This window comes from Monopterus albus, unplaced genomic scaffold (genome assembly GCF_001952655.1).
Source record: "Monopterus albus unplaced genomic scaffold, M_albus_1.0 scaffold397.1, whole genome shotgun sequence".
In the NCBI taxonomy this organism is placed as follows: domain Eukaryota; kingdom Metazoa; phylum Chordata; class Actinopteri; order Synbranchiformes; family Synbranchidae; genus Monopterus; species Monopterus albus.
Genome location: NW_018128277.1, coordinates 51,367 through 76,218, shown reverse-complemented (window position 1 = coordinate 76,218; position 24,852 = coordinate 51,367). Strand labels below are relative to the sequence as shown.

Genomic DNA, 24,852 nt, shown 5'->3' with positions numbered 1-24,852 from the left:
AGAGATGACATATTTATATTTTTGGCTTCTTGTTTGTTACAAGGTGTACAAGTGACTCTTTACTTCTAGGAGACTCACTGTCTGTACATCTTTATTTAATGGGGATTTCAGACGTTTGCATACAAACAGGGTTTAAGGTCGACTTTGGAAGATGACTAATGATCCTTAACTCACAAAAGAAGCGAAGGGAGTCTGATTATTCTGCTGGATTTGATTTATTCTGTTCCGACCATCACATGCTTCAGTTCAGTGGTGAGCAGTGTCACCGTGTTCAGTGCTTTACCAGCCCGATCGTGCAGATGTTGGCTCTGTATCTGCAGATGTGGACCCTGGAGCTCACACTCCAAGCAGTGTGTGTGCCTGATTAATGCGTGTGCGTGTCAGGTGAAGCAAGCTAAACATAAAAACAGGCTAAAATCAGAGACACTCAACTTAACCAGGGGTTTCGGGGACAGAAACAAATATAAATATGTCTTAATACTATCTGCAGAGTTCCTCCCTCGGCTGAACAGACACTCCCAGCTTCACAGAACCGAACATGTGTTAAATGCTACATGTATGTGATATTATAATGTTTCTCCAAATCTAATTCTTCTAGACTCTTTTTGAGTATACACATTAAAGCACAGGTTCATTTCAGTATTATTCCATTATCCTCCATGAGTACTGTGCTCCAACCTGTGCCTTTACCCTTAACTATGGCTCACGATGACCATTTCTATACGTTTCCTGTGGTTTATTGAAAACTCCATGGACGTGGTGACTCAGGTTGTGGTCGGTTCCGTCGCCCTCTACCTGTTAAAACCCAGAATCGAACTCTTGAGCTCAGACAACACAAGTCAGTGGTTCTTTACACTGGCAGGTGGAGAGACCCAGGGTGGAGAAGTACTCAGCTGGTCCACTTACAGTAACAGGAAGCATCATTATCAGGGCGTGGACACAAAGAGTCCTGAAAAGGTCCAAAACTTTACTTTACTAAAAGTACAAAAGTACTGACACCAAAATAAAGTTAAAGTACTAAAAGTTGGAGTACTCATTATTACTTCTTACTGTAGCACGGCCCGTTTCAGAGGGATATACGGGACATTACTGCTTTATAAATACTGAAGTGTTCCCATGTAAACATCTCCAACGTTCAAGCTGGTGGAGGTGAAATGACACGTCATCATTTATTAGATGATTAGCTTTTGGATTAAGACTCTGCCTCTGTCAGATACCCTGTTTTACCACCTCTGTGTGTCTTCTTGTTCTTGTCTGCTGTTGTTCATTGCCATCTCTGCCGCTCTACCTCTGCTCGTCTTATCCATGTCTGCATCTGTCTTTCTTGTTTTAAGTCTTAATTTGTGTCTCTGTCCATCCGTGGGTGTCTCAGTCTCTGTGTCTGAAACCAAATCTCTCTGCCTCTGCCCATCTTTGTTTTGGTCCCTCTGCTCTGTCTGCCTGTCTCCAAGTCTCTGTCCATGTCCATGTGTTTGGGTCTGTGTTGTCCTGCTCGTCTCCCTGTCTGTTGCTCTGTCTGGCGTCCAGTCTGCGTCTCTGCAGCTTTAAGAGGCGTCTCTCTGGGAGAATTTAGGTCAGAGCAGCGCTTCAGTTAACTCACTTGTTTTGGCAACTGGGGCAGCTCAGAGGGGCGGGGCTGAGAGGCGTGCGTGCATAATGATGTCATTTTGTGCCCAATCCAGTGATGTCACACCTAGCACACACTGGTCCCAACCCTCCTGGACAGGAGCAGGCCCATTTACCAGGACACAGCTGGGAATGACGTTCAACTACAACCAGAAAACCTGGTTTGACGATGCAGAACGCGCTGCAACTGTCTGTGGTCCCCCCTGTGCCAGTACGGTGCTTCCATGGCATCAGTTTGTGATTCATATAGCCAATAATGTCCACATACTGTACTACTGGCTGAAGTGAGCACGTCTTTTGGAAAAGCAGCCCTCCACCAATACACTGGTCATGCTGTGACTATTTTCATGACATCAATGAACCAAGAAACAACTTCAGCTCTGCTGTGTTTTGCTGACACAGTCTAAAAGCCATGTCTATATTAAATACTATATATTGAGTTTCCAATCATGTAGAGCGTCCACACTGAGGAGCTGGAACCAGTGAACTGACATTTGATTTAAACAAGTCAATTTTGTTCAAACCGTTTCAGGGACGCGTTGATTCAGGTGTCTGATCGTTGTGGCGGCTGGAGTTTGTGCTGCTGTTCAAATGATTCACGCTACATTGACACGTCTTGTGGTTTTGTCCATCTATGTCTGAGGCCAGGCTAAGAACAGAGACAACCCTGTGTAAGGCAGTCCAGCCCAGGACAAACCACAGCTAGCTATAGTTTGCAGCTGGCAGTTTAAATCCATTACCCCCATAATGGGGACATGGTGTAGTTAGTTTGAGGAGCATATAGTTCAGATTCAGCTAGAACACCAGTAGGGGAAGGCGAGCACAAGCCACACGATCCACAACATATCACATCTCTAGGAGAGGAGAGAGTCATGGATTCATAACGTGAGCATGTGAATCGGCAGACATGTTGAGAACAGGAGGGGGGCGATGCTGCTGCCCTGCAGGGCTGAGAAGTGACGGCGAGTGGGGTTTGATCTGGCTCTGTCCCCCAAAGGAACACGGTCCTACACTCTGTCAGCAGCACATGTGCACAGAGCGGCCCCCTGTCGACGACTGACCGGCTGTTGCTCTGATGTGGAACCAAACCCAGAGAACAGGACAAGCTGTGGACAGCACGCCTCACCGACCGGCGTCCTCACACGGTAACGTTTAAATCACAGAGGACATGGTTGTAATGTCAGAGGCCTCTGAAGGGTGTCTATGATAGCTGTGTTCCATTTGGCACCGCTGTCATGTGCTGGAAAGGGAGGGAAGATCTTTATAAATGGAGATCAGGAATGGGGTCTAGGAGCACATCTGGTCTGTTCACACCAGGTCTGGGTCACCGGGAGGGAAACTTCATCTTCTGTAACAGTAGCGAGGGATGAAGATACTGCTGATGAGGAGAAACAGTGAGAGGAAGATCACTGGTAAGAAAACGCACTTCAGAGTGGAGCAGAGAGACTGAAAGGCTGGCTCTTCATTCATCAAACATCAGCACGATGAGGTCACTGCACTCGTTTCCTGCCGAAGAGATGTCGTTCTGATCTGAGGGGAGTTTTCGGCCTCATGTTCACAAAGTATCTTATTGTAAGAGGCTGAAACTGTACCGAGAAAACATCCACATGGGAACATTCAACTTGTTTTAAAAGCAAAAAGGTTTGTTTCAATCATTTTTAACCACTGTCTTGATGATGTGGTAAGAAACGCTTCTGGTACAAAAACAGCCAGATGTTTTAAAAGTGACTTCATCCTCAGGGTGATCAAACCCGCTGCTGAAAAGCTTCAGACCTTCTTTTTTTTTCCAAACAGCTCATTTTCCTGAGTCATTTTCAGTCCAAACTGTTTCCAGAAAAGCTGTGAAGAAATAAAAACGGCAGCAGGCAGCAAAGTTACCAGTGCAGGAAAAGATGCAGAAGAAGAGCCAGCAGCAGCAGCGAGCGTGGCCTCTGGAGCCGTGTGGATGACTCTCGAGGATGGAGGTGATGTCCCACCCTGCTCACAGCGAAGGTCATCAGATGTCTGATCATCGTGAAGGATTTCTGTCCTGATCGAGGCCTCTGAGCCGTTTTCATTTAACTGGGTTTGTTTGGACTTTCACAGATTTGGAATCAATTTAATGAAGAATTTGAGTTTGTCTCTATTTTATTTCAGTTTTAAGATTTTACAGATGTTTGTTCTCATTTTGTCGACTGAACGGCACAACAGCCCAGTTCTCTGTCAGCCTTTAATCTAAATTCCCAAAGTCAAGGCAATATTTTTATATTCAAGACAAAAGTAATTCAGTTCATTGTTTGCTAATTATAGAGAAGATAAAATCATTTGTTCTGGCCTAAAATAAAAACTGTGTTTCCTTTGCAGCTCTTTGTGCAGCAAAAAGCATCGTTTTCTGATATACTCAAATTTAAAGGTTTATTTTCTATATTGTGTAAAAATACATGCAGCTCTGTTTAAAAGCAGCAGGTTCAGTGAGTTGTATCCTTCATCGTTAGGACATAATCCCATGTTCTGATCTGGTTGGAAGCAGGACGGCAGCGCCTTCTCTGTATTAATGATAACATTTAATATCTTTCAATGAGAAGCCACGAACGTGCAGATGGGTTTAAATCACACAATTATGTTTCCTCGTTAATAAAACTGTGGGAAATCTTTACTACACATCTGATAAGAAGTGAACCGGCTTCCCAGCTACAGACAGTAGGGCTGTGGACCGACACCGGCCGTCACCCACACACACACACAGCCCTGTGAAGACGCAGCAGGAGGAACTTATCGCTGCTTTTCTTTTATTTTTATGAATGACAAAGGACAAAGTCTGTAGAAATACCGTTTATTTTTCACATTTTAATCTATTTTTGTGGCAGAACAATCTGTTATGGGGTTAGAAAGAAGAAAAATGCTATTAAACTTAGTTTTTAGAAAATCTGTGACAATGTAGCAACTTATTTTAATCAAACCGTGTCACTAGTGGACAAAACTGTCTTAGAAGAGGTTGTAGATTGACCTAATGATTTCTTAATGCATGCGCACACACACCTAAATATCCAGTCAGGTTCCTTAAGTCTATGGATTCACTAACTAGAACAGTGAAAGTCTCATTTGTTTGCCTGTTTCACATTAATGTTAATGTGATAAGTTTAAAGGACACATAAGGTGTAAAATTAAAGAGCGCTGACGGCCGAGCGGCGACGCGCCCACTTTGGTTTTCAAGTTTTTATTTTTAAGCTCAGCTCAGTTTAAGCCATCAGGGTTTTGGCAGCGTCCAACGGCGCTGAACCCGTCGTGTCTTAAGGTCAGGGGTTTCAAACAAACAACACAGGAAATGAAAAAACACAAAGAGCTTTGACCTGGCGCTCACTCCCACCCCGCCTCCCACCCAAGATCGCGTGCAAAATCCAGGCTACCCAGAGTGCACCGAGGGAGCGCTCACTGCTGCACAGCCGGGCAACGTGACCTTCCCTTCCCTGCGCCAAGCAGCGATGTGGGGGCTGCCCCGCTCACTGAGCATGCCCAGTAGCATCCACAGAGTTTCGTGACAGCACTAATAGTGTGCACGGATCACTTCTAATTAGAGTTATCTCAATCTTCCACCAGGGTTTTATGTTCTTCCCTTTTGTAGAGCGCCGCTGTCTGACTGGCCCATCGAGGTGCCAGTTTCCCCGCCAGCCCCGCCCCTCAATCAGAGGCCTGGCCTTCACTCCCCCTCCCCTACCCCCTTTTGGTGCACATGAAAAAAAGAAGATAAAGAGGAAGGGGGACATCCAGACCTGCTCTTCATCCTCACCTCGTGCCTTCACCTTTTATGCGTACTTTCAGGTTTATATTCTCGTTTCCTTCCTTCCTCTTCTTCTACTCTACAGTCATCTGCCCCGAGGCACCGTCCATGAAGATCGCTGTAGGTTTTCCAGATGCACAGAAAGGATCGGCCATTTTTAACCCTCTCTCTCCATCTGACTGTGGGCCTGCAGAGCTAAGCTGCCGTGGGAGGCGGTGGGGGGCACGTCACCCAACCAGCTCTGATTGACTGAGTGGGAAAGGAAACGCTTGATCGTCCTCTGTTCAGCCGCTGCACATTAAACAGGAGAGCGGAAAAACAAACTTTTCTTTCTTTGAATCCACCTTCGTTTGTTCTTTTCATTCGGGTTAATCAATGTTTCCAACACCGACGCTCTCCTCAGTGTGAAAACACAAAAAACTTCAACCTCCAGGTCTCCAGCTTTACAAACAGGAGGTCAAAGGTCAGAGACAGCTCCACAATAGCTGCAGCAGATTTCTGCTTAAAGAGACAAGTTAAGCCAATTTAAGTGGAAGTCATGTGAATATCTGGTCCTTCTGATTTTCAAAATGGCTGTGAAATCCTCCTCGGATTTTCTCCTGACAGAACAAACATGATGATGCGAGTCACGTCCAGCTGCCTGAGGATGATCAGGAAAACAGAGACAGGACTGGTCAAAGGCTCAGCAGAGGTTTATCTGAACTTGACCAGAAATATAACCAGGCAGGAAGAGCTCAGGAGGGAAGACCAGAATCAAACTGTACCGTGACAGGCAGGCCGACACTGGACAGACAGGGAGGAGGAAAGAGACCAAATACCAAGTGAGACAGATGGCTAGCCAGTCACAGACAGAGGGACAAACAGAGGGACAGACGTGAGCAGAGATGTAAATAGACAGAGTATCAGTCTGGACACGCTCTCTGGCATTTGTGCATTTGGTCAGAGTTTAGTTTGAGTGAGGTCTTGAAAACCAGCGTCTTCATCAGGTTTAAAGATTTTTCTAGAACTAAAATTCTTAAAGGACTAGTCTGCAGATCCAGACCTAGAGAGTCGGAGCCTGGTCTCTCTCCTCCCTCTGAGCCACAGAGCTCCAGCATCCTGAAACCGGTAAACACACCGCTGCTCTGGGCGACAAGCTCCTCCATCACCATGAACACACACACACACACACACACACTAGACACCAAAGGCAGACTCATCTGCTGCTGAAAATAGCTGACTGGACAGAAGAAGACGTAACTTTGGGCTTCAGAAAACGATCATGGGCGTTTTGACCATTTTCTGGTAAATAATAATAAAAATGATTGTTTGTCACAGGCTCAAAGGGGTTAACTTAATTTAACATCAGTAAAAGTGGGACATGTCCTGAGTGAGTTCCACAGTCAATCGTTTCAAATTAGAAGTATAAAAGGTATTTAAACCAGCTCTTCCTTTATGAGCTGCAGCGTTACAGTATCCTACACGTACATTCATGTGAAACGGGCCGTTGTGCAGAATAACTCCTGCTACTGCAAGTGTGTTTTGATGATGGTACTTTTATTTGAGTAACATTTTGAATGAAGGACTTTTACTTGTCACCGCATTTCTACAGTGGTATTTCTGCTTTCACTGCGCGTCCGCGGAGCAGCAGCACAGAGGAACATTTGACTGGGCGTTTCCCACAGGACACTGACGCCTCGGTCCAACAGCGGCTGCAGACCACGGAGGTTTCCATCATCCAAACCCTCCGTGGCTTCTAGGCCTCTCTGAGTCCGCACAGCCGATTCAGCAGCGGGGCTGTTAGTTTTACTTTACCAAAAGAAAAAGGAAAGACTCCTTATCGTTTTCATTTTTGAGGTCCACCAGCGGCTGCAGACCACGGAGGTTTCCATCATCCAACCCCTCCGTGGCTTCTAGGCCTCTCTGAGTCCGCACAGCCGATTCAGCAGCGGGGCTGTTAGTTTTACTTTACCAAAAGAAAAAGGAAAGACTCCTTATCGTTTTCATTTTAATACAGGCTTTGTGACACGTGACCCGCCTCTGGGTAAAAACTGGGGCCGGTTTCGCGCTATTTCAACTAAAATGTTTAAAAAACACCACAAAGGAAAAACATCTGGATTTTTAGAAGCGCGCTACGGGAGAGGGTTCATGCTGTTTTTCAGATGAGTCTGAAGGTCGTTTAGATTTTATGGCATCCAAAATAAACTAGAAAACGTTTGGACATATTATTTATCCCTTGTGGACAAGCGCAATAAAAAGACGTTAATTCGCCATTTTGGGCCTGAAACCTCTGTCAGATTCACTTTGTGTCGGACAAAAGAAAACTCGCACATAAAAGCGTTTAGTGTAATAAAATATGGAGTTTTTTACTTTTTTATTTTGATTTATCTGCTTTGATTTGAAGCCTAGTGAGGAGCCTCCAGTTTCCACTAACGCGTTAAAACGTGCAGCAGAAACCTGTGATGGTTCAATGAACCCAGGGACCGAGATTCACAGGAGCAGGTTGAACCAGTCTGATTCTCATTCATCCTCACTGAGAGACATAAATGAAATCTGACTTGGAGAAAAACTGTGGAAATCAATCCTGAAATTAATAAAGCTTATTAAAAAACATTGCTATAAATAATATTAGCTCCTGTTGGTGAAAGGTAAAACTTTTCCAGTGTCTAAAACTGGAACTGAAATGTGAGAATATTGATTCTCTAAAACTAAAAAGTACATCACCTGCTAGAAGCAGTTTGTAAGAAGCTGTATCACTGTGAAATACTAAATAAGTCTGTAAGTAACATTAGAAACGTTTAAAAATACCTCCTGATGTTACTGATGCATGTGAAAGGTTCATTTTACTGTTTCATTTATATGAAAAAAAAAACAGATTTGTTGTTTATCATCTCATCATGTTTTATATGTAAAATCATTTTTTAGTAATTATAACTGTCAGTGCAATAATGTCACGGAGTACAAGCTACAACACTGTACACCGAGTTGTAGGATCTTTATCTTAGATGCTACACAACTGTACAACTGTTAAGTACTGTGTTAATCCTGTGCACAGCTGTGCGCTCACACATGCACAGTGCATGTGGCCTGAAGGGAAACCTCCCAGAGTCTGAATCCAGCATGAACATCGCCATTCACATGTGACTTTTATTTTGTAGGCATACAAACATGAGCCAGTTTCCTGCCTGCAGCCATGACTCAGGGTGGCATTTACCCATCACATGTGGTACCTGCATCAGTGTGCTGACGTGGAGAAGCCAGCATCAGGTTATAGTGAAACAAAAACGCAGCAATACAATAGAGGCCCTCGGTATTCTTTGGCCAAAAGTATGTGGACACCACACATATGATTAGACCAGATTCTGACCCTGCTGCTGCTCACGAGGGGACAAGGGTTCATACGACACGGGGTGCAGCCGTGGCAGGAGCCAAAAGGGTTTGTAGTTATTCTGAACCCGACATAAAAAACACACCAAAGAACATTATCAGGCCAGAAGACGAGAGCAACAGACAGCGGATCTGACACCGAGCAGCCAATCAGAAAGTGTTTGGGTGGCCATTGTAAAAGGCTTGTGTTGGAATCACACAGGAAGCCAGTGACCTATGATCAGAAAACTGGGCTCCATTAACGCAGCACCGAGGGACCACGGCTGCGTTCCAACACAGGTTGACGGGCCACTGGGGTTAGTGGTGCTAATGGGAGCAACACCGGGAGCAGCGTCTGGCCACAGCTGCACCAGCACTTTTCAATTGAACTTTAACAACTTCTCTGACAAATTCAACTGTGAATTTAAAGTTTTAATGAACAATTTCAATTTAAACTCTTAAAAAGCAGTTAGTGCAGCGCTGTGGTCGACACAGTGCCCATGTGACAACACAAGGAACACAACAGGTTTTAAACCACACGTTTTACCACAGATCATGATGCTGATTAAACCCTGGCAGAGGAGGAACCAGAGATTAGGATTACATACCACACACACTCGTGGGATCTCATAGAGCTGATCATGCATCTGGCATGAGGGAAAACCCGACCGGGCCAAATCCCTGGCGTGCTTGATGACTTGTGATGTAATCGAAGTAACGACACGGCGTGGGAAGCAGGAGCAAGAGTCTCTATGGGGCTGGAGTAGAACAGAGAGAAGCAGCAGGAGAGGAGACAAAGGAGAGGAACGAGAGGAGGACCAGGGCTGGCCGGCTACCTTGACCCCAGCTCAGGGGTCGGGTGAAGAGGTTAAGCAAACAGGTCACTGGCTTTGACAATAATCCCAGCTGGTCTGTATTTCCTCGGCCCAGATGTCAGTACGTGGCCCAGCTGCTAATTGGCAGTGTCTTCAAAGACCACTGTTGTTCCAAGGAAGCTGGGAGCCTGGACACCCCCAGTCCCCCTCACCCCTCCACCAGGCCGAACACGGTGAGCCGTGCTACTGGAGGACAACTTCTGCAGCTACTTATAAACCTCTAGACACAAACCGGCCCGTTTTGTGTCTAGTTCTTAAAGGACAGAACTACTGCTACTCACTTTGCAACAGTCTTGGCTTTAAGTCAGGGAAACAGAAGGGACAGAGGATCAGACCACAGCTAAAGCTCAGGTCTGACATCATCACCACCGCACAATTAGCAGCTGTGGCTTCTTTTACACTTTGGTCTTGGTCAGTAAAACAAGCTGAACTGAAGCACCTGATGTTCAGCTTCCCTGTTGTGCCCTTGGCCGAGGGCCGGGTCCTACCCACATGGATTCCTTCACCCTCTTCTTGTCTGAGCTCAGAACGAGGCGTCAACAGCCTGGAAGCGGGACAGTAAGCAGGCGTATCAGTGCTATGCTACGATGACCACGCTAACGTTGCACCAGGCCCCTCACCAGCACTTTCTCTCCTCAGCCACCTCCCACTTTCTTTTTAGTTTAACCACTCGCTGTCACCTCTGTCTGACTTTCTCTGGCTGCCTTTTGTTTCATAGCAGTACGCTGCATTAGATTTGACCTTTGCCTCCTATTTTCTTCCCCCAACAACTTTTTCCTCTTCCTTTCTTCATCCATCTCCCCATCCCCATCTTTGCTTAACTGGTGTCTGTTCATCTGTCTGCTGTCCGAGTAGAAGAGGGGGTTACCTCTCCCCGGATTAGGGAACCCTGTGGTTCAGTGAAGACACGAAAGACGGAGGGGGTCATACAGTGAGAGTCCAGAGACCGTTTGGACAGACTTATTAGGAAACACAGATCCTTCAGGACAGCTCTGGGGGTGCACATAAAATGAAAAGTGCCATCCATGTACTGCTCTGCATTTCCACAACCTAAAATGAGCAGCACAGTTTGACAAGGCTACAAAGAATCCCTGTGACCTACAGATGACAAACAGCAACAAGGTATTTCCCCTAAAACTGATCACAGAGGATCCAGTAGGATCGTCTGAGGTCTTCTGGTTTGTCTCCTTGTGTAATCAAATCTAGAGGTAACTCTGACCTGTGAGCCGAAAGTCTCGCCATCTTCGTGCATTGATCCAGGGTTGTCCTGGGAGGGGCGGTGGCCACGCCTGCTCAGACCTCTGTTTGGCCCATCTCCTGCTCCTGTCCAAAACAAGCCCTTAGTTCTGCCCTGTTAGAAGAAAAGAACCCAGATTAAAGGTTCATTCTGACATGAGACAGATACTGTGCATTAAAAGTTTAGGTTCTGATAAATAAAATGAAGAACTGATCCTGAAAGTCTTTTTTAATGCAGACACATTTGAAAATACATGTCGTTCTCTCCGCTTTGCCTTTCACTCACTCACGATGACCACGAGGCAGACCACCTTAATGTGAAGTCTGTAGTAAAGATCTTGCTGTTCAAGTAAGCAGTACTTCAAAATAAGAGTCCTGTGCCAGAAATGTGCTGCACGTCGTTTCCACTGAAACAAGAGAAACAGGAGCTTTTACTCTAAGTTCAGGGTCTTCACGGGTCCAAAAAGTGGCACCTGATTTGAAGCAGACAGTGGAAAACCGAACCAAAGCCAACAAGACGTGATTTGTATAGACTCGAGCTGTAATTCGAGCCGATCCATAGTTGGTATTTTCATCTGAGATGCCTTCTAATGAGCAGCAGCTATGCTCTTGTCCCTGAGTTTTGCCTCTCAGGCGACATGCAACCCGTTTATGTTGACATGCTAGAACTGAACATTCAAGGCAAAACAGTAGAGCAAAGCGGCCTCTGCAGTAAAGATGCATTAATATTTATCAAAGACCTGAGTCTCTCTAAAGGAAATTAAAAGTGTTTGTTGCTGGATTGTTTTGCTGTATGTACATAACGAAGTGTGCAAGAAACAGATCGCGACTCAACATGAATTATGTCCAACAACGTTGAGATGAAACAGAAGTATCACTTTTAATGAATAAATCAAAATATCTCCTGAACACTTCAGTCTTTATTTCATCTGGCCGTTTACACACTTGCAATCACTGGCAATTAACCCAGGGTCCACTTTTGGACCATGAGCCACCCGTTGGGAACCCCTGGTATAGAGGATTGGATTCCTATGTTCCCTTTTATGAAAATGTTTACAGTTAACTGAGCTGGACAAGCTTGGTTCAGGCCTCTGATGATAATCAGGATTTGACACACACTCAACAATAAACTAATACACACACACACACACGTGCGCGCGCTGTCAGTTGGTCTGTAGATGGTTTGGCCTCCATCCTGCTTCCACTCGTCTTCCTCATTTCCATAAAAGTGACTTCACCCCTGGCTGTGTGTTGATGGTCTGTTAAGAAGCGATGAATCTCTGCTGCCGTGGCTCCAACACGCACACGATGTCCCGTTTCCAGGAAAACTGCTGAGTGACGTTAACCGCTGTTCAAACAGAACCAGGCTGAGTGAAACCAGCCAAGGCCCAGTGTGTCTTCCACATGCAGACAGAGTCACACAGATGTTTTCTTTGCATATTCCTGGGTAGGGGCGTATACAGTATGTGAAAGGGGCTGCAGTGCCCTGTCCAGGTTGCACCCCCCCCTCACCCAGTGCCGGCTGGGATCGGCTCTGGGCCCCTGCAGCCCTCTACAGGGTGAACAGAGTAGACAATGGATGGATGCTCCCTGCTACTTTAAGATGTTAGCATGCTAACATTAGCATTTAGTCCAGCTGGGAGTCCTGCAGCTATAAACCAAAGTATTGATGCTGGATTTAAAAGATCATCAAAGTTGTTGATACTCAGACCTACTGGCAGACCATCTGAAACTGCCCTGCTGCAGCCCCGTCTCCTGGGAACAACTAATATGAAACAGCAAATATATTCAGAGGAAACAGGATTGTGACCAGGCGACGTCCTCGACACAATAATAAGGAAATGTTAATTTATATTTTTGGCATGTTGCACATGTTGACAGTGAACATAACAGTAAAACATCCACTGACAACTTGTTTTCCACCAAACATCTGACATCCACATGTGGCACCTTTAAACCGTTCCTGGTTCTGTCTGGATTCTCGCTGATCTTTAAGGTTAGAAATAAAAATCCTGGTCTGTTTTAATACAGAAAATGTCCACAGTGACTTGACGCTCAATGCGTTTATTGATGTTTATCGTTACCAGTGGCCTGTTTTCTACCGTTATAAAAATTCCAATGCTACATAATGTTTTACCTTCACTGTTTCCACGACACAGAGTGTTGGTGAGGGCTTTAGTGTACATGGTCCCCAGTTAATGGACCCTTATCACATCTTTCACAACAGTGACACAGAAGTTGACAGGTGACTGACTTCCTGTTAAATCAAACTGTCTATTGGTAAAAGTGTGTTTGTTGTGTGGGCCTTTATGTTGCAGTGACAGAGGAGGAGAAACTGTCCCTCTAAACCATCATGGCTTCTGTTTGCTGCTGAACTGTCCCAGTCGCTCATCGTTCCTCATCATGTCCTTAAAACCAGCAGAGAACATTGTGTTCTCTGGTTTGTTCGTGACTTTATCCGCTGCAGCCTTACTCTCCATCTGACCGGTAGCACGTCAGAGGGGCTTTAAGCTGTTAACCCTGCCGACTGTGCTTAAGGACCTCCTGCTACCGGATCTGTCTCAGCTGCTTCATACAGCAGTAACCCAGACGGGAGCTACGCTCACGACCCGACCAGCTCGTCCACTGAAACAAGTGCCACTTTCTCCCAGAGGGTTTTATCTTTCCTCCGTCACAGCTGAACGGCCTCCCTGCACCAGGTTCAGGTTCAGGGTCTGGGCCTCAGTGCACATTAATGCCTGACCTCCTGGGTGCAAATAGCACAGACACACATCTGGATCACAGGCTGTATGTTTAAAAAACACACGTGCACAGAGTTCAGTGCATGTGCGTACAGCCGAGTCTATTCTGCTGCTTAAGGCCCTGCCTGTGTGGGCTCTGAATCGGGCTTGATGACTGTGCAGTTGTGCACAACAGCAGGTACCTGCACTTTATGATAAAGTCACTAAAAACTGTTACTGTGAAATGTAAAAAGTAATGAAATCACCCAAATGATCCCGACACTGCTGGGTTTATTCGGCCACCAATCAAAAACCAAAAACCTGATGTAGAAGCAACAAATCGTCATGTTTGACAAGTTGGACTCGATTATTATTATGCCAGTTAATGTTCTTTCAGCTGATTCATCAATGAACTGCTGCAGCGCCACATAAAAACTTTACAGGTCCTTAAACACACTTTAATCAGGACAGGAGCCACTGCTATTGTTCTTTTATTGTGTAGGTCTTCATTTGGCCTACAACCACAAAACCAGAGCCCATTGGCGTCTTCAGCTTGTTGGTACAAAGACCGCTAACAGAACAGGACGCGCCTTTCCACACAATACATGACACAGATAATTAGCACTTGGCCATCTAATCGATATAAATGAGCCAGTCTACATGACCATCACCTCAGCCTCCGTTTACCAGTCACTCCATCAGTAGCTGAACGTTCAAACGTCTTCTCATCCACACTGGCTCCGAAGCCTATAGCTTCTAGGTTTGTTCGTGACTTTGCAAAGTGTAATTGAGGCAGAGCCCGAGTGTTTCCAGCCCCCCCTCAGGGACTCACTGTGGTTTACTGATCAGGATTTTATAAGCTGTTTTCAATAAACATTTTCCAACAGCTCTCGCTTTGTAATGCGTCCAGTGCGTCTGCGGCCTGAACTGACCATCGAGCATCGCAGTTTCTCTCGGGTGTAATTACAGTTGAGTTTGCAGAACGACGGTCTCTGGTTACACAGTTCTGCAGGAAGCGAGGCAGCAACTAATCAGCTGTAATACAGGAAAGATTAAAGGCTGCTGGAGATCTCTATGGCCAGTGGAAACCACGGCCTTTAACAAGAACTCACCAGCTGAACGTCGGCCTGTTGGCTGCTAACATCAACTGAGAAGGTTTCCTGTCATATTACAGATTTTAAATGATGAAGGTGGAACGAAAGTGAATCTAATAAGGTCCAGGTGTTTAAATAACATGTAGATAATTCAAATTTTCTAATGTATGTATTTCAGATCAGCTCAAGCCCAGCTGAGCCCATACAGAGTTAAGGCTGTAAGATGTTTTAGCTGCCAGGCTGTCACCTGAGAAGCAGCACTTCCTGTCCACTTGCACCATTTCCTTACGTGAACTACATCCATAACTCTACTTGAGTCAAAGTCTAATAAACTGAAAGGACCTAAAAAGAGTGAAACGGTCCTTGATTCATCTTTACAGATCAAGTAAATAACTGTGTGACATTGAACTGTTATCATTTGATAAAAGGAACATGCATCTACACCTGAGCGGTGCTGAAGCTGGACTACAGCAGGAGAAGGAGCACCATGAGCCTCTTCTACAGGGAACCAGCCTGGGTGGTTTCTGACACAGTAACTTACACCTGGCAAAGACAAAAGTCTTGAGACGAGGCTTCTACTTCGGTCTCATCCTGCAGATGCAACTTTGCATTTGTCGCCGTTTCCTTGAAACATTTGAAACTATAAAACACCACATCACAGAAACCTGACTGTGATGATTTCATGGCTTGATGATGAGACATTAAGTTGAACTAATGACGCCTGGTAAAAATATGTTGCAAATGGATGCATTTATTTAAATGGTAACTGACGACTCATCAGAGGAAGAGGGTGCGTTCACTGATAATCAGGCATCTGGAAACTATGACAATCAGAGAGCAGGAAGAGCTCAATCAATGAGACGAGACACGCACAGACACGCATGCACGCTCAGCATACATGTAAACACAAAGTATTAATATGCAAGAAGAACAAACAGACACAGAAGCACAGGATGTTTAATCATACACATAAATGCCACTCGGGTAATAATGTTCACACACACCTAGTGTTCAGTAAGAGGTATCACTGCAGTATGAAGAGACACAAACACACACAGACTGTGTGGAAACAGTGACTCCCCATCTGCTTTACAATCACAGCTCATCATACTTCAGTCCTGGTGGTTAATAATCATAGTGAGCGGCAGCAGATGAGTTTCACAGACCGGGTCACATGATCACAGACTCAAACAAACCACATTAACCAGCAGTTATAACAAACACACAGAGGATCACTGCTGACCCCTCACACCCCAGACACAATCTGTTTGAACTCCTCCCCTCTGGACGGCGTTACAGGTCACTGTGCACCAAGACAACCAGGTACAGGGACAGTTTCTTCCCCCAGGCTGTCGCTCTGATGAACACTTAACCCACGATAGTATGATTGGACAATAACCCTCAGTGCAATACCTGTAAATATACCTGGTACAGATCATACAGACTCATAGAGGTCTCTAGTTTTAAGTTCTCTGTTTTTATTCCTATTTATCTCATTTCAATGAGCATTCCCTTGTCTGTCTGCATTGTTTACTGTCTGTTTACACTATTTATTTTGCACTGTTTGTTTCTGTTAATACAGCTTATTTTGTTATACTACACAGCCTTATGCTGGTTTACTGTCTACTTGCCCTTTGCATGGGGATATGTACATACACATTGAGAGCCGATGTACCAGAGGCAAATTCCTCGTGTGTCCGACACACCTGGCCAATAAACTGATTCTGATTCTGAAATAGCAGATGTGTGATAAAAGCAGCTGCAGGGTGAGTCTGATTCATATGATCATAAAAAGCACTTTAAAATGCATGAAGCTGCATAAATAAAATGTTTGGTTGATAACGGGAGAGCAAAGAGTAAAAAAACTAAAATAGTTCTACTACACAATCTCTCCAATACTCACTTTATGTCAAACATGGGAAACTGGATTCATGTAACACACTTCGAAGGGAACTGTCTGTTGGTGCCAACAACTAGAGCTGTGACGACACACTAAGCTCACAAGACGACAGTATTCTAACACTATTTATAAGAAATATTCAATGACAAAATACATGACTGCTTTTCCAGTCTCCTATTTGAAAGTCAGAAAACGCCAAACAGCGCACGTGCATATAGAAATGTTTTAACTAATCATCTCGTAATGAAAGTCACCTCAGTTCTACTTCCTGAGTGTGAATCATCACATGCAGTAAAATAATGTGCAAACACTGTAAAGTGGCCACAGACTCAGCTGACTGGCTTCTCTCCTGTACAGTGGTGTGAAAAAGTGTTTGCCCCCTTACTGATTTCTTATCTTTTTGCATGTTTGTCACACTGTAATGTTTCAGATTGTCAAACAAATTTATATATTAGTCAAAGATAACACAAGTAAACACATCATGCAGTTTTTAAATGAAGGTTTTTATTATTAAGGGAAAACAAAATCCAAAACTACAAAGCCCTGTGTGAACAAGTGTTTGCCCCCTAAACCTAATAACTGGTTGGGCCACCCTTAGCAGCAACAACTGCAATCAAGCGTTTTCGATAACTTGCCATGAGTCTTCCACAGCGCTGTGGAGGAATTTTGGCCCACTCATCTTGGCAGAATGGTTGTAAGTCAGCCACATTGGAGGGTTTTCGGGCATGAACCGCCTTTTTAAGGTCATGCCACAGCATCTCAATTGGATTCAGGTCAGGACTTTGACTAGGCCACTCCAAAGTCTTCATTTTGGTTTTCTTTAGCCATTCAGAAGTGGACTTGCTGGTGTGCTTTGGATCATTGTCCTGCTGCAGAACCCAAGTTCGCTTCAGCTTGAGGTCAAACGGATGGCCGGACATTCTCCTCCAGGATATTTTGGTACACAGCAGAATTCATGGTTCCACTTATCACAGCATGTCTTCCAGGGCCTGAAGCAGCAAAACAGCCCCAGACCATCACACTACCACCACCATATTTTACTGTTGGTATGATGTTCTTTTTCTGAGCTCAGCAGTGGTTTTTGTCTTGGAACTCTGCCATGCAAACCATTTTTGCCCAGTCTCTTTCTTATGGTGGAGTCATGAACACTCACCTTAACTGAGGCAAGTGAGGCCTGCAGTTCTTTGGATGTTGTTGTGGGGTCTTTTGTGACCTCTTGGATGAGTTGTCGCTGTGCTCTTGGGGTAATTTTGGTCGGCCGGCCACTCCTGGGAAGGTTCTCCACTGTTCCATGTTTTCGCCATTTGTGGATAATGGCTCTCACTGTGGTTCGCTGCCGTCCCAAAGCTTTAGAAATGGCTTTATAACCTTTTCCGGACTGATAGAGCTCCATTATTCTCTTTCTCATTTGTTTTTGAATTTCTTTGGATCTCGGCATGATGTCTAGCTTTTGAGGATCTTTTGGTCTACTTCACTTTGTCAGGCAGGTCCTATTTAAGTGATTTCTTGATTGCGAACAGGTGTGGCAAGAGAAATTGAACTCAGGTGCGATAAACCAGTGTTTTGACAGGGGGGCAAACACTTGTTCACACAGGGCTCTATAGTTTTGGATTTTGTTTTCCCTTAATAATAAAAACCTTCATTTAAAAACTGCATGATGTGTTTACTTGTGTTATCTTTGACTAATATATAAATTTGTTTGACGATCTGAAACATTACAGTGTGACAAACATGCAAAAAGATAAGAAATCAGTAAGGGGGCAAACACTTTTTCACACCACTGTAGGACTTCATGAGTCTCTTCAGACCATAGAGCTGTGCACAAACTGTGCATGAGCTTCTAACTTCTAACTGAAGCCGTGTGTGACCTTCTATGCTGTTTTCACCCTCACCAGCAAAGACTTACACCTGGACCAGGACTGTGTGTGTGTGTGTGATTTAAACATACAGATATGCTTCTGTTCCTCCTGGTTGACACCAAAATAATGAAATACAAATCTTTTTAGACACAAACCCGCTTAAATCCTGCACAGAGAGAAGGATGTTTCTTTATTTTCTTCACAGCAGGAACATTGTGGACTCGCCCTGTACTGGAAACATCAGACCTCGTGTTAAAACTAATTATTTCTACTTTTGGTCCAGTGTGTGGCATTGATTGTGTTACTGCCATATTCCTTCACCAACAGTGAAGACAAATGAGCATGAAGTGACAATAAAACCAGTGATTTTAAAGTCCAAACAGTGCATGTGGTGTCTCGGTTGTTCATCCCTCTGTAGCTGGGACTCTACCGCCCCCTTGATGGCCCACGCTGCACAGCTCCAACACACACATTCTGATGCATTCACACACTCTCCTGTGTGTAGACAAAGCGGTAAACATGGGGCCTGAACCACACAACCCATAAAGTGTCACACATCATGCTTTTATTCTGAAACCTCCACAAACCACAACTGAGACTTTACCTGTTGCCAGAAAAGCACCCGCTGCATCCGATTACCTGTCGAAACGTTAGTTCTCAGGTCATTTGTCTGAGCTTTATGCTGTGATTTGCAGTTAACTGCTGAGGTGAAGAGAGTACTCAAGTAAAAGTACTGTTACTTTAAGGACCCTTCCTACGGCCTCAGTACAAGAAGTAGCCAGAGGCAGGACAAAACTTAGACAAGTCAATACAAATGACCAGCAGTAAATAAAAAGTGTGACACCTTCACAAAGAAGGTTATGGAGGCTGGACTTTGCCTCGGAACAACATTTTATACCGTATAGTCTACATGACTTAGGCTAGTTGGAAGAGCACGGCCACAGAGCCGCAGCAGGCCGAAGCAGCGCGGACACAGTCACACCCGTCCGCGGCTGTGCTCACCTGTCTGCCGTGCTCACCTGTCTGAAGAGCTGATGTCAGCTCGGCTCTGCTGACACGTCCGTCCGCCTGTGTCCTTGTGCTCCTCGCGGGTTTTTGTCGCACACAGTAGACAGGTGCTGCATTAAGTGAATGCGTTGGAAGGTAAACGTTGCATCCCAAGACTCAGGAGGAGGCAGAGGTAACGTGGCTGTTACTTTCAGATTAAAGTATGAGAAAACTCATTTTCTTCTTCTGTTGTTTAATGGTTGGAAACAAACACATTTCTTCTAGAAGATCCATCACGCAGCTGTTGGTCACGTGACATAGCAGTTTGTCCAAGTACCCCTGGCTCTTGGCAGTAGCCACAGTCCTCCTACAGGACCAGGTCATGACCCCCAGACGTTCACCAACACCACAGGTGGACTTCCTGCAGCCTTCTAGACAAACAGCAGGTGCAGATTGTATCAGAATTTGCTGACACATTTAAGTAACGCCTGGAATGCAGGACTTCTACTGGTAAAAGTATTTGTACACAGCAGTATTCCTACTTTTACTGAAGTAAAGGATTTGAGTACTTCTTCCACCACTGGGGCTCATTTACTTTTGCCTGCCGCTGTGTACTGTACCATGTGACCTCTAGTGGCCCTAACAGTTATGATACAAGCAAAGTCAGGTAGTTTATAAAACAGTCAGCGGCTATTATCAGTCCCAGCCCGAACACCTGAGGCGAGTGACGGCTGATGTCAAGTCTGTACATTCCAAGAAAACATTTATTTGCTTTTGCTCTGAGGAAAGAGACTCTGACACACACAGTCCACTTTCATCATCTTCCCTCTGCACGTAAGCAAACAGCGGCCGACCTTCACATGTTCCCTTTTCTGACCGCCGGGCTGTGTTTACCCCTTCTCTCCATCCTCACACCACCACCCTTCTCAGCCCTCTGGCACTTTGCTGTTGTATGGAAACACAGCTAACCCTGCTGCCCTCTGAGCGGTCCTGTTAAACCAGCCAACCATCTGTCCACCCACCCACAGTCGATACAGCACCTACTGTTCATGAGCCTCGCTCTCTCACACACACCGGGGCTACCGCACTGAACATCCAGACGTCTTTGTGATTGAAACGCGTTGGAAACAAACTCTTCTTGCCTGTCACCTGAGTTTTACAGAGCTGCTCAGTGCACCGCTCAGACAAATGGCAGGATTCAAACAGAAACATGTTGAACAGATCAGATTCCTGCATCGAGATCATTAGAAACGTTCAAACAAAACACCTGTGTGAAAACAGACACTGGGCCCGAGTGTGTGTTCCATCACAACACAACAGCCTTGTGCAGAGGCCATAGGCAGATGGAGTGTGTTGTTGGTAGGATGTCAGACACACACACACACACACACCATTTCCCTGATTACCACTCTGACTCCAAGTGTTTCTGGTTGAACTCTGTGGATTAGGTCGCCGACTTTAACGTTCCCTCGGGGCTCAGTGTGTGTGTGTGTGTGTGTGTGTGTGTGTGTGTTGGATTAGTCTCCAGTTGAAATGTGAGGTCTGATCTAATCTGCAGGTTGCTGTAAACAGATGCAGTGATCCCACCGTCTGAACACAGTGTTCACCGCAAGTGTGACACACACACGCAGAAGATTAACACATCTTCGTCCTACTGATGGTGACAGAGTACACACAGACAGTATTAGTGACATGATTACTTCTATGTCCATTGGGCAACTCGTCAGTGATGTCACAGGCCCCGCCCACTTTGTTTTCTGCTCCAATTAGCCAAACTCAGGCACTGTGACCTCATGACCTCTGGTGTCAGCGACACTGCTGCCAGGACCAAAAAGCATTAATACTAATGCATCAAAAAGTACATTAGTATTTGTACAAATGTATTTATACTTGTTTCCACATACTCCCACACTCCTGTTGAACCTGTCATAAGGAAAGGGGAAGAAGAAGAAGAGGCCATTCCCCGGAAATATCAGGATCCCAAATCCCTGTATTCAACCACTTCATCCAGTACCTGAGTGAATGTGCTTCCTCATTTACCAGCTTTGTAAATGAAGCTGGATCTTTACACCAAATGCTGCCAGGTCAGAAGTTTATGAGGCCATATCAGGATACGATGAGGTTTCCCATGATGCCTTGAGGGAGCGAGGACACGCTGCAGGGAGCAGAAAGCCTCATCGCACATTAATGCTGATCTACAGTGACACCTGGAAGAGCAAATGGATGTCAGAGAGGCCGCAGAAGAACTGAGGGTTTTTCTGAGGAGACTGAAAACAGACAATATCAGAGAGCTGAAGGGCCGAGAAGGCGTCTCTCCCATGTTTTAATCATGGCGTTGCTTCATTTGTCACTGTGGAAGGCGAGGCTGGAAAACAGAGGAACATCTCGCTCCAGACTGGGAAAAATCCAGCAAAACCAGCCAACTCAGGCCACGGTCCTGACCTGGTCAACAGATCGTATGGCAGCACACAAACTCAGATACAATAATTAAAACAAAACAACAATAAATAGCAACAGTTCAGCTCTGTAGCAGGCGGCCATGTTTTTCACCCCACGAAAACCAAGATCAGGGACGATGCAGATCCATCTTTTGACTTCCAGCACCAGAAAACCGACCGACACAGCATCCTGTTCAAAAGCAGAACTGGAAGATGATTAAACAGAGGAACAAAGGCTGCAGAGCAACTTTTATAACCTGTTTTTAATAACCACATCCCGGTCGTCCTTTCAAATAAACATGAAACAAGTCTCATTAGGGCTGAGTGTCACTGGACGTTTGCTCTGAGAGAACATTTCTTTGACACCTCAGTGCAGCTCCCTGTTCTGGAGAAGCAGTGGGTTTGACTCCTCAGCTACCGATGTACCAATCTGACATGACTCTGCAAACCAGAAACCTGGGTGAGAGGATGGATTTACTATCCTGTGACACTCAGCCAGAGCTCAGATTAAAAAGAATAATAATAAGAAACCCTTATGAAAGCATTCATATCCCAGTAGAGGACAAAGAAAGGTCCTTTTAATGAAAATCACAAACTGTATAAATCAGTTTCCCTCCTCGCTCCACATTCCATCATGTTGTGACCGTTGTGATTAAGTGCGATCCAAGAGGACGGGCTGTGGACAGACCTCACCGAGGAAACGCACTCGTGTGCTGTTAAGATTCAGTCGATGGATTATTTGCCAGGTAGACACGTACGCAGAGCTGGAACAACTCAATTGGCAACTTGACAATTTATCTGCAATAAATATGATAATTAGGTGTTTAAATAAAACTAACAAAAACTGTTAGTTTCTCAGATGTAAAGATTTGCCACTTTTCTTATTTTCTTAACTCTATAATCAGAGAACAAACTGAAAGTATAAGAATAATTGTTGGTAGAAGTTCTAATACAGATTCGATCGTTCTGTTGTTCACTGCCGTCTGCAGCAGCAGTTCTGTGGTCAAACCTAAGAGCGAAGACAAACATGGTTTCATCCCAAAACAAATTTCAATCGAGTAGAAAAAAAAACGTACAGATTTGTAAGTTATAAATAAAAAAGGCCTGGAATGAAACCACAACAAAAACAAACCAAAGACTTTTACTTACCAATGAAAACACTCGTGTTCTGCTTTAAAATGCCCATAAAACACTCAGATCAACTGTTTCAGCTGATTACAGTCGACTAGGAGTTTTTAAATTTAAAAAAATCCTCCTCCTATTTCAGTAAGCTGATTAAATTCACCAAAACCCTTTTAATGTCACCACTGACCTTTGACCTCTTTAATACTGGCTGCTTTCAATGTTGGTAGTGGAGGAGGAGCTTCATACGTTTCTACTATTAGTGTCCTTGAAATGTCTTCATTTCAAAAGTAAAGCCGGATTCTGATTCAACTCGAGACTTTATTTCCTCTGGGAATGTTGTTCAGCCACGCTTGTGGAGAAGTTTCCCCACAGCCCTTCATGCCACAAAATAACCAAAAAATACTGAAACCCTCACCGTCTGTCCCATAGAGGTGATGTTTCCCGAAGTCCTACAGGGAAAAAAGACTCAAACATACCAAATCCAGCCACAGTCGACATCTTGGTCCCCACAGCAGCTAAATAAATATCACAAGTCACAGTCAAACCCCTCTTGTGTTTCTGTACATTGTGTCTGCTGTCCAGCCTGGGCAGGAAATAAATCTCATATCTGAACCGAGATGACCACATGACTCAACCTATCACCTCAGGGTTTGGTTCAAGGACACGACAGGTGCAGTCAGGGTCGGTACTGTCTGTACTGCGACTGTGAAGCCAGAGGGCTGCTGGTTCCAAACCGGGGCGGTGCTACTGACTCTCCAAAGGCAGTTCTGTAACTCTGAGAGGATGTCACCCCGCTCCCACTCACACCAAGTCCAAACCCAGCACCTAGACCCTGCACACCGAGGCCCGGGCCGCCAGCGGGCCGTGCCAGACCCTGACTCAGCATCCCTGTGTAGGCAGACCCCCCATAGGCAAGTCCCAGGCCGCCGTAGGGCCTGTGGGCATGATGTCCCGCAGCAGGCAGCACCACCGGCTGCATGTTCCTCCCCGGCGTGTTGAAGGCAAACTCTGGAGGGGGGCTGCTGGCCTTGGAGGGCGTGGAGGTCAGCGGGTCCAGCTCAGTTCCTGAGGAAAGCAACAGAGGAGGCAGGGAGGAGGGGGAGAGGGCGGCATAGCCCTCAGCAGGGCCCAGAGGGGGAGCAGCGGAGGAGGACAGGGCACCACTGAGGAGGGGTCTGGTCCAGTCATCTTTGAAGAGCTGGATAGTCAGCGTGGAGACGAGCGGCAGCAGGCGGTTGGTGACGTGAGCCAGGACCAGCTGCTCGTTGGCATCACGGCGGATACGAACATGAGCGGAGCCGGCCTGAAAGTGTGGGGGTGGGGGGAGGTGATTAGTACATTTAGGTACTTTCAAGGAAATAAGTGCTTTACAAAACAAGTCAGACAAGACAGTTTATGGTTAGTTTAGACAGAGTCTGTCCCATAAATGAAAAACTGAGATGGATTTTCTGTTGGTGAGCACAAACATCACTGTCCTGTAAGGACTGTGAAGACGAGCCCTATAGCTTTTCAGGATGTTCTAATTCTGTACCTGTGGCAGCAGATGCTTCTGCAAGCACCTGGGCCTGACGATGAGTTCTACAGATGACATTTGAAACAATCAGGTTCAATCAAATCAAATTTGGGACAGAATATGATATTTGTTGATGCTAAATCAAAATGTTGCTGGATTAAACTGTGGAAGCCTTGCTGGCCAGCTACACCCTCAGCACCCCCTGCCGACCGAGGAGGAGAAAAGGAGCTTTTGGGTTCAGGTGATTTATTGGATAAATTGATTATATGATCAGGATTTATGTGTGTTCATGGTTAACAGGTTGACATGTTTCTTCCTGTCAACAAATCCTTTTGCAAAGGCTCAACAATGTGTCGGCCTGTCTTTTCACTTCCCTA

At 45.3% G+C, this 24,852-nt stretch overlaps 1 protein-coding gene and 1 long non-coding RNA gene across 2 annotated transcripts in view; both read right to left on the bottom strand.

The window, feature by feature from the left end:
• Positions 1–8,531: 8,531 nt before the first annotated feature.
• LOC109951604 (uncharacterized) lies at positions 8,532–19,669 on the bottom strand. Its single transcript, XR_002273633.1, has 3 exons — positions 19,432–19,669; positions 10,823–10,954; positions 8,532–10,492 (listed from the first exon to the last, which is right to left on the bottom strand). It is a non-coding gene; the product is annotated as an uncharacterized LOC109951604 (long non-coding RNA).
• Positions 19,670–22,099: 2,430 nt separating this feature from the next.
• Positions 22,100–24,852, bottom strand: part of slc30a6 (solute carrier family 30 member 6) — a 39,479-nt gene continuing 36,726 nt past the window's right edge. Inside the window, exon 15 of the mRNA XM_020586184.1 lies at positions 22,100–24,265. Coding sequence (XP_020441840.1) covers positions 23,639–24,265 — 627 coding nt within the window. The 3' untranslated portion in view covers positions 22,100–23,638. The remainder of the gene's footprint in view (positions 24,266–24,852) is intronic.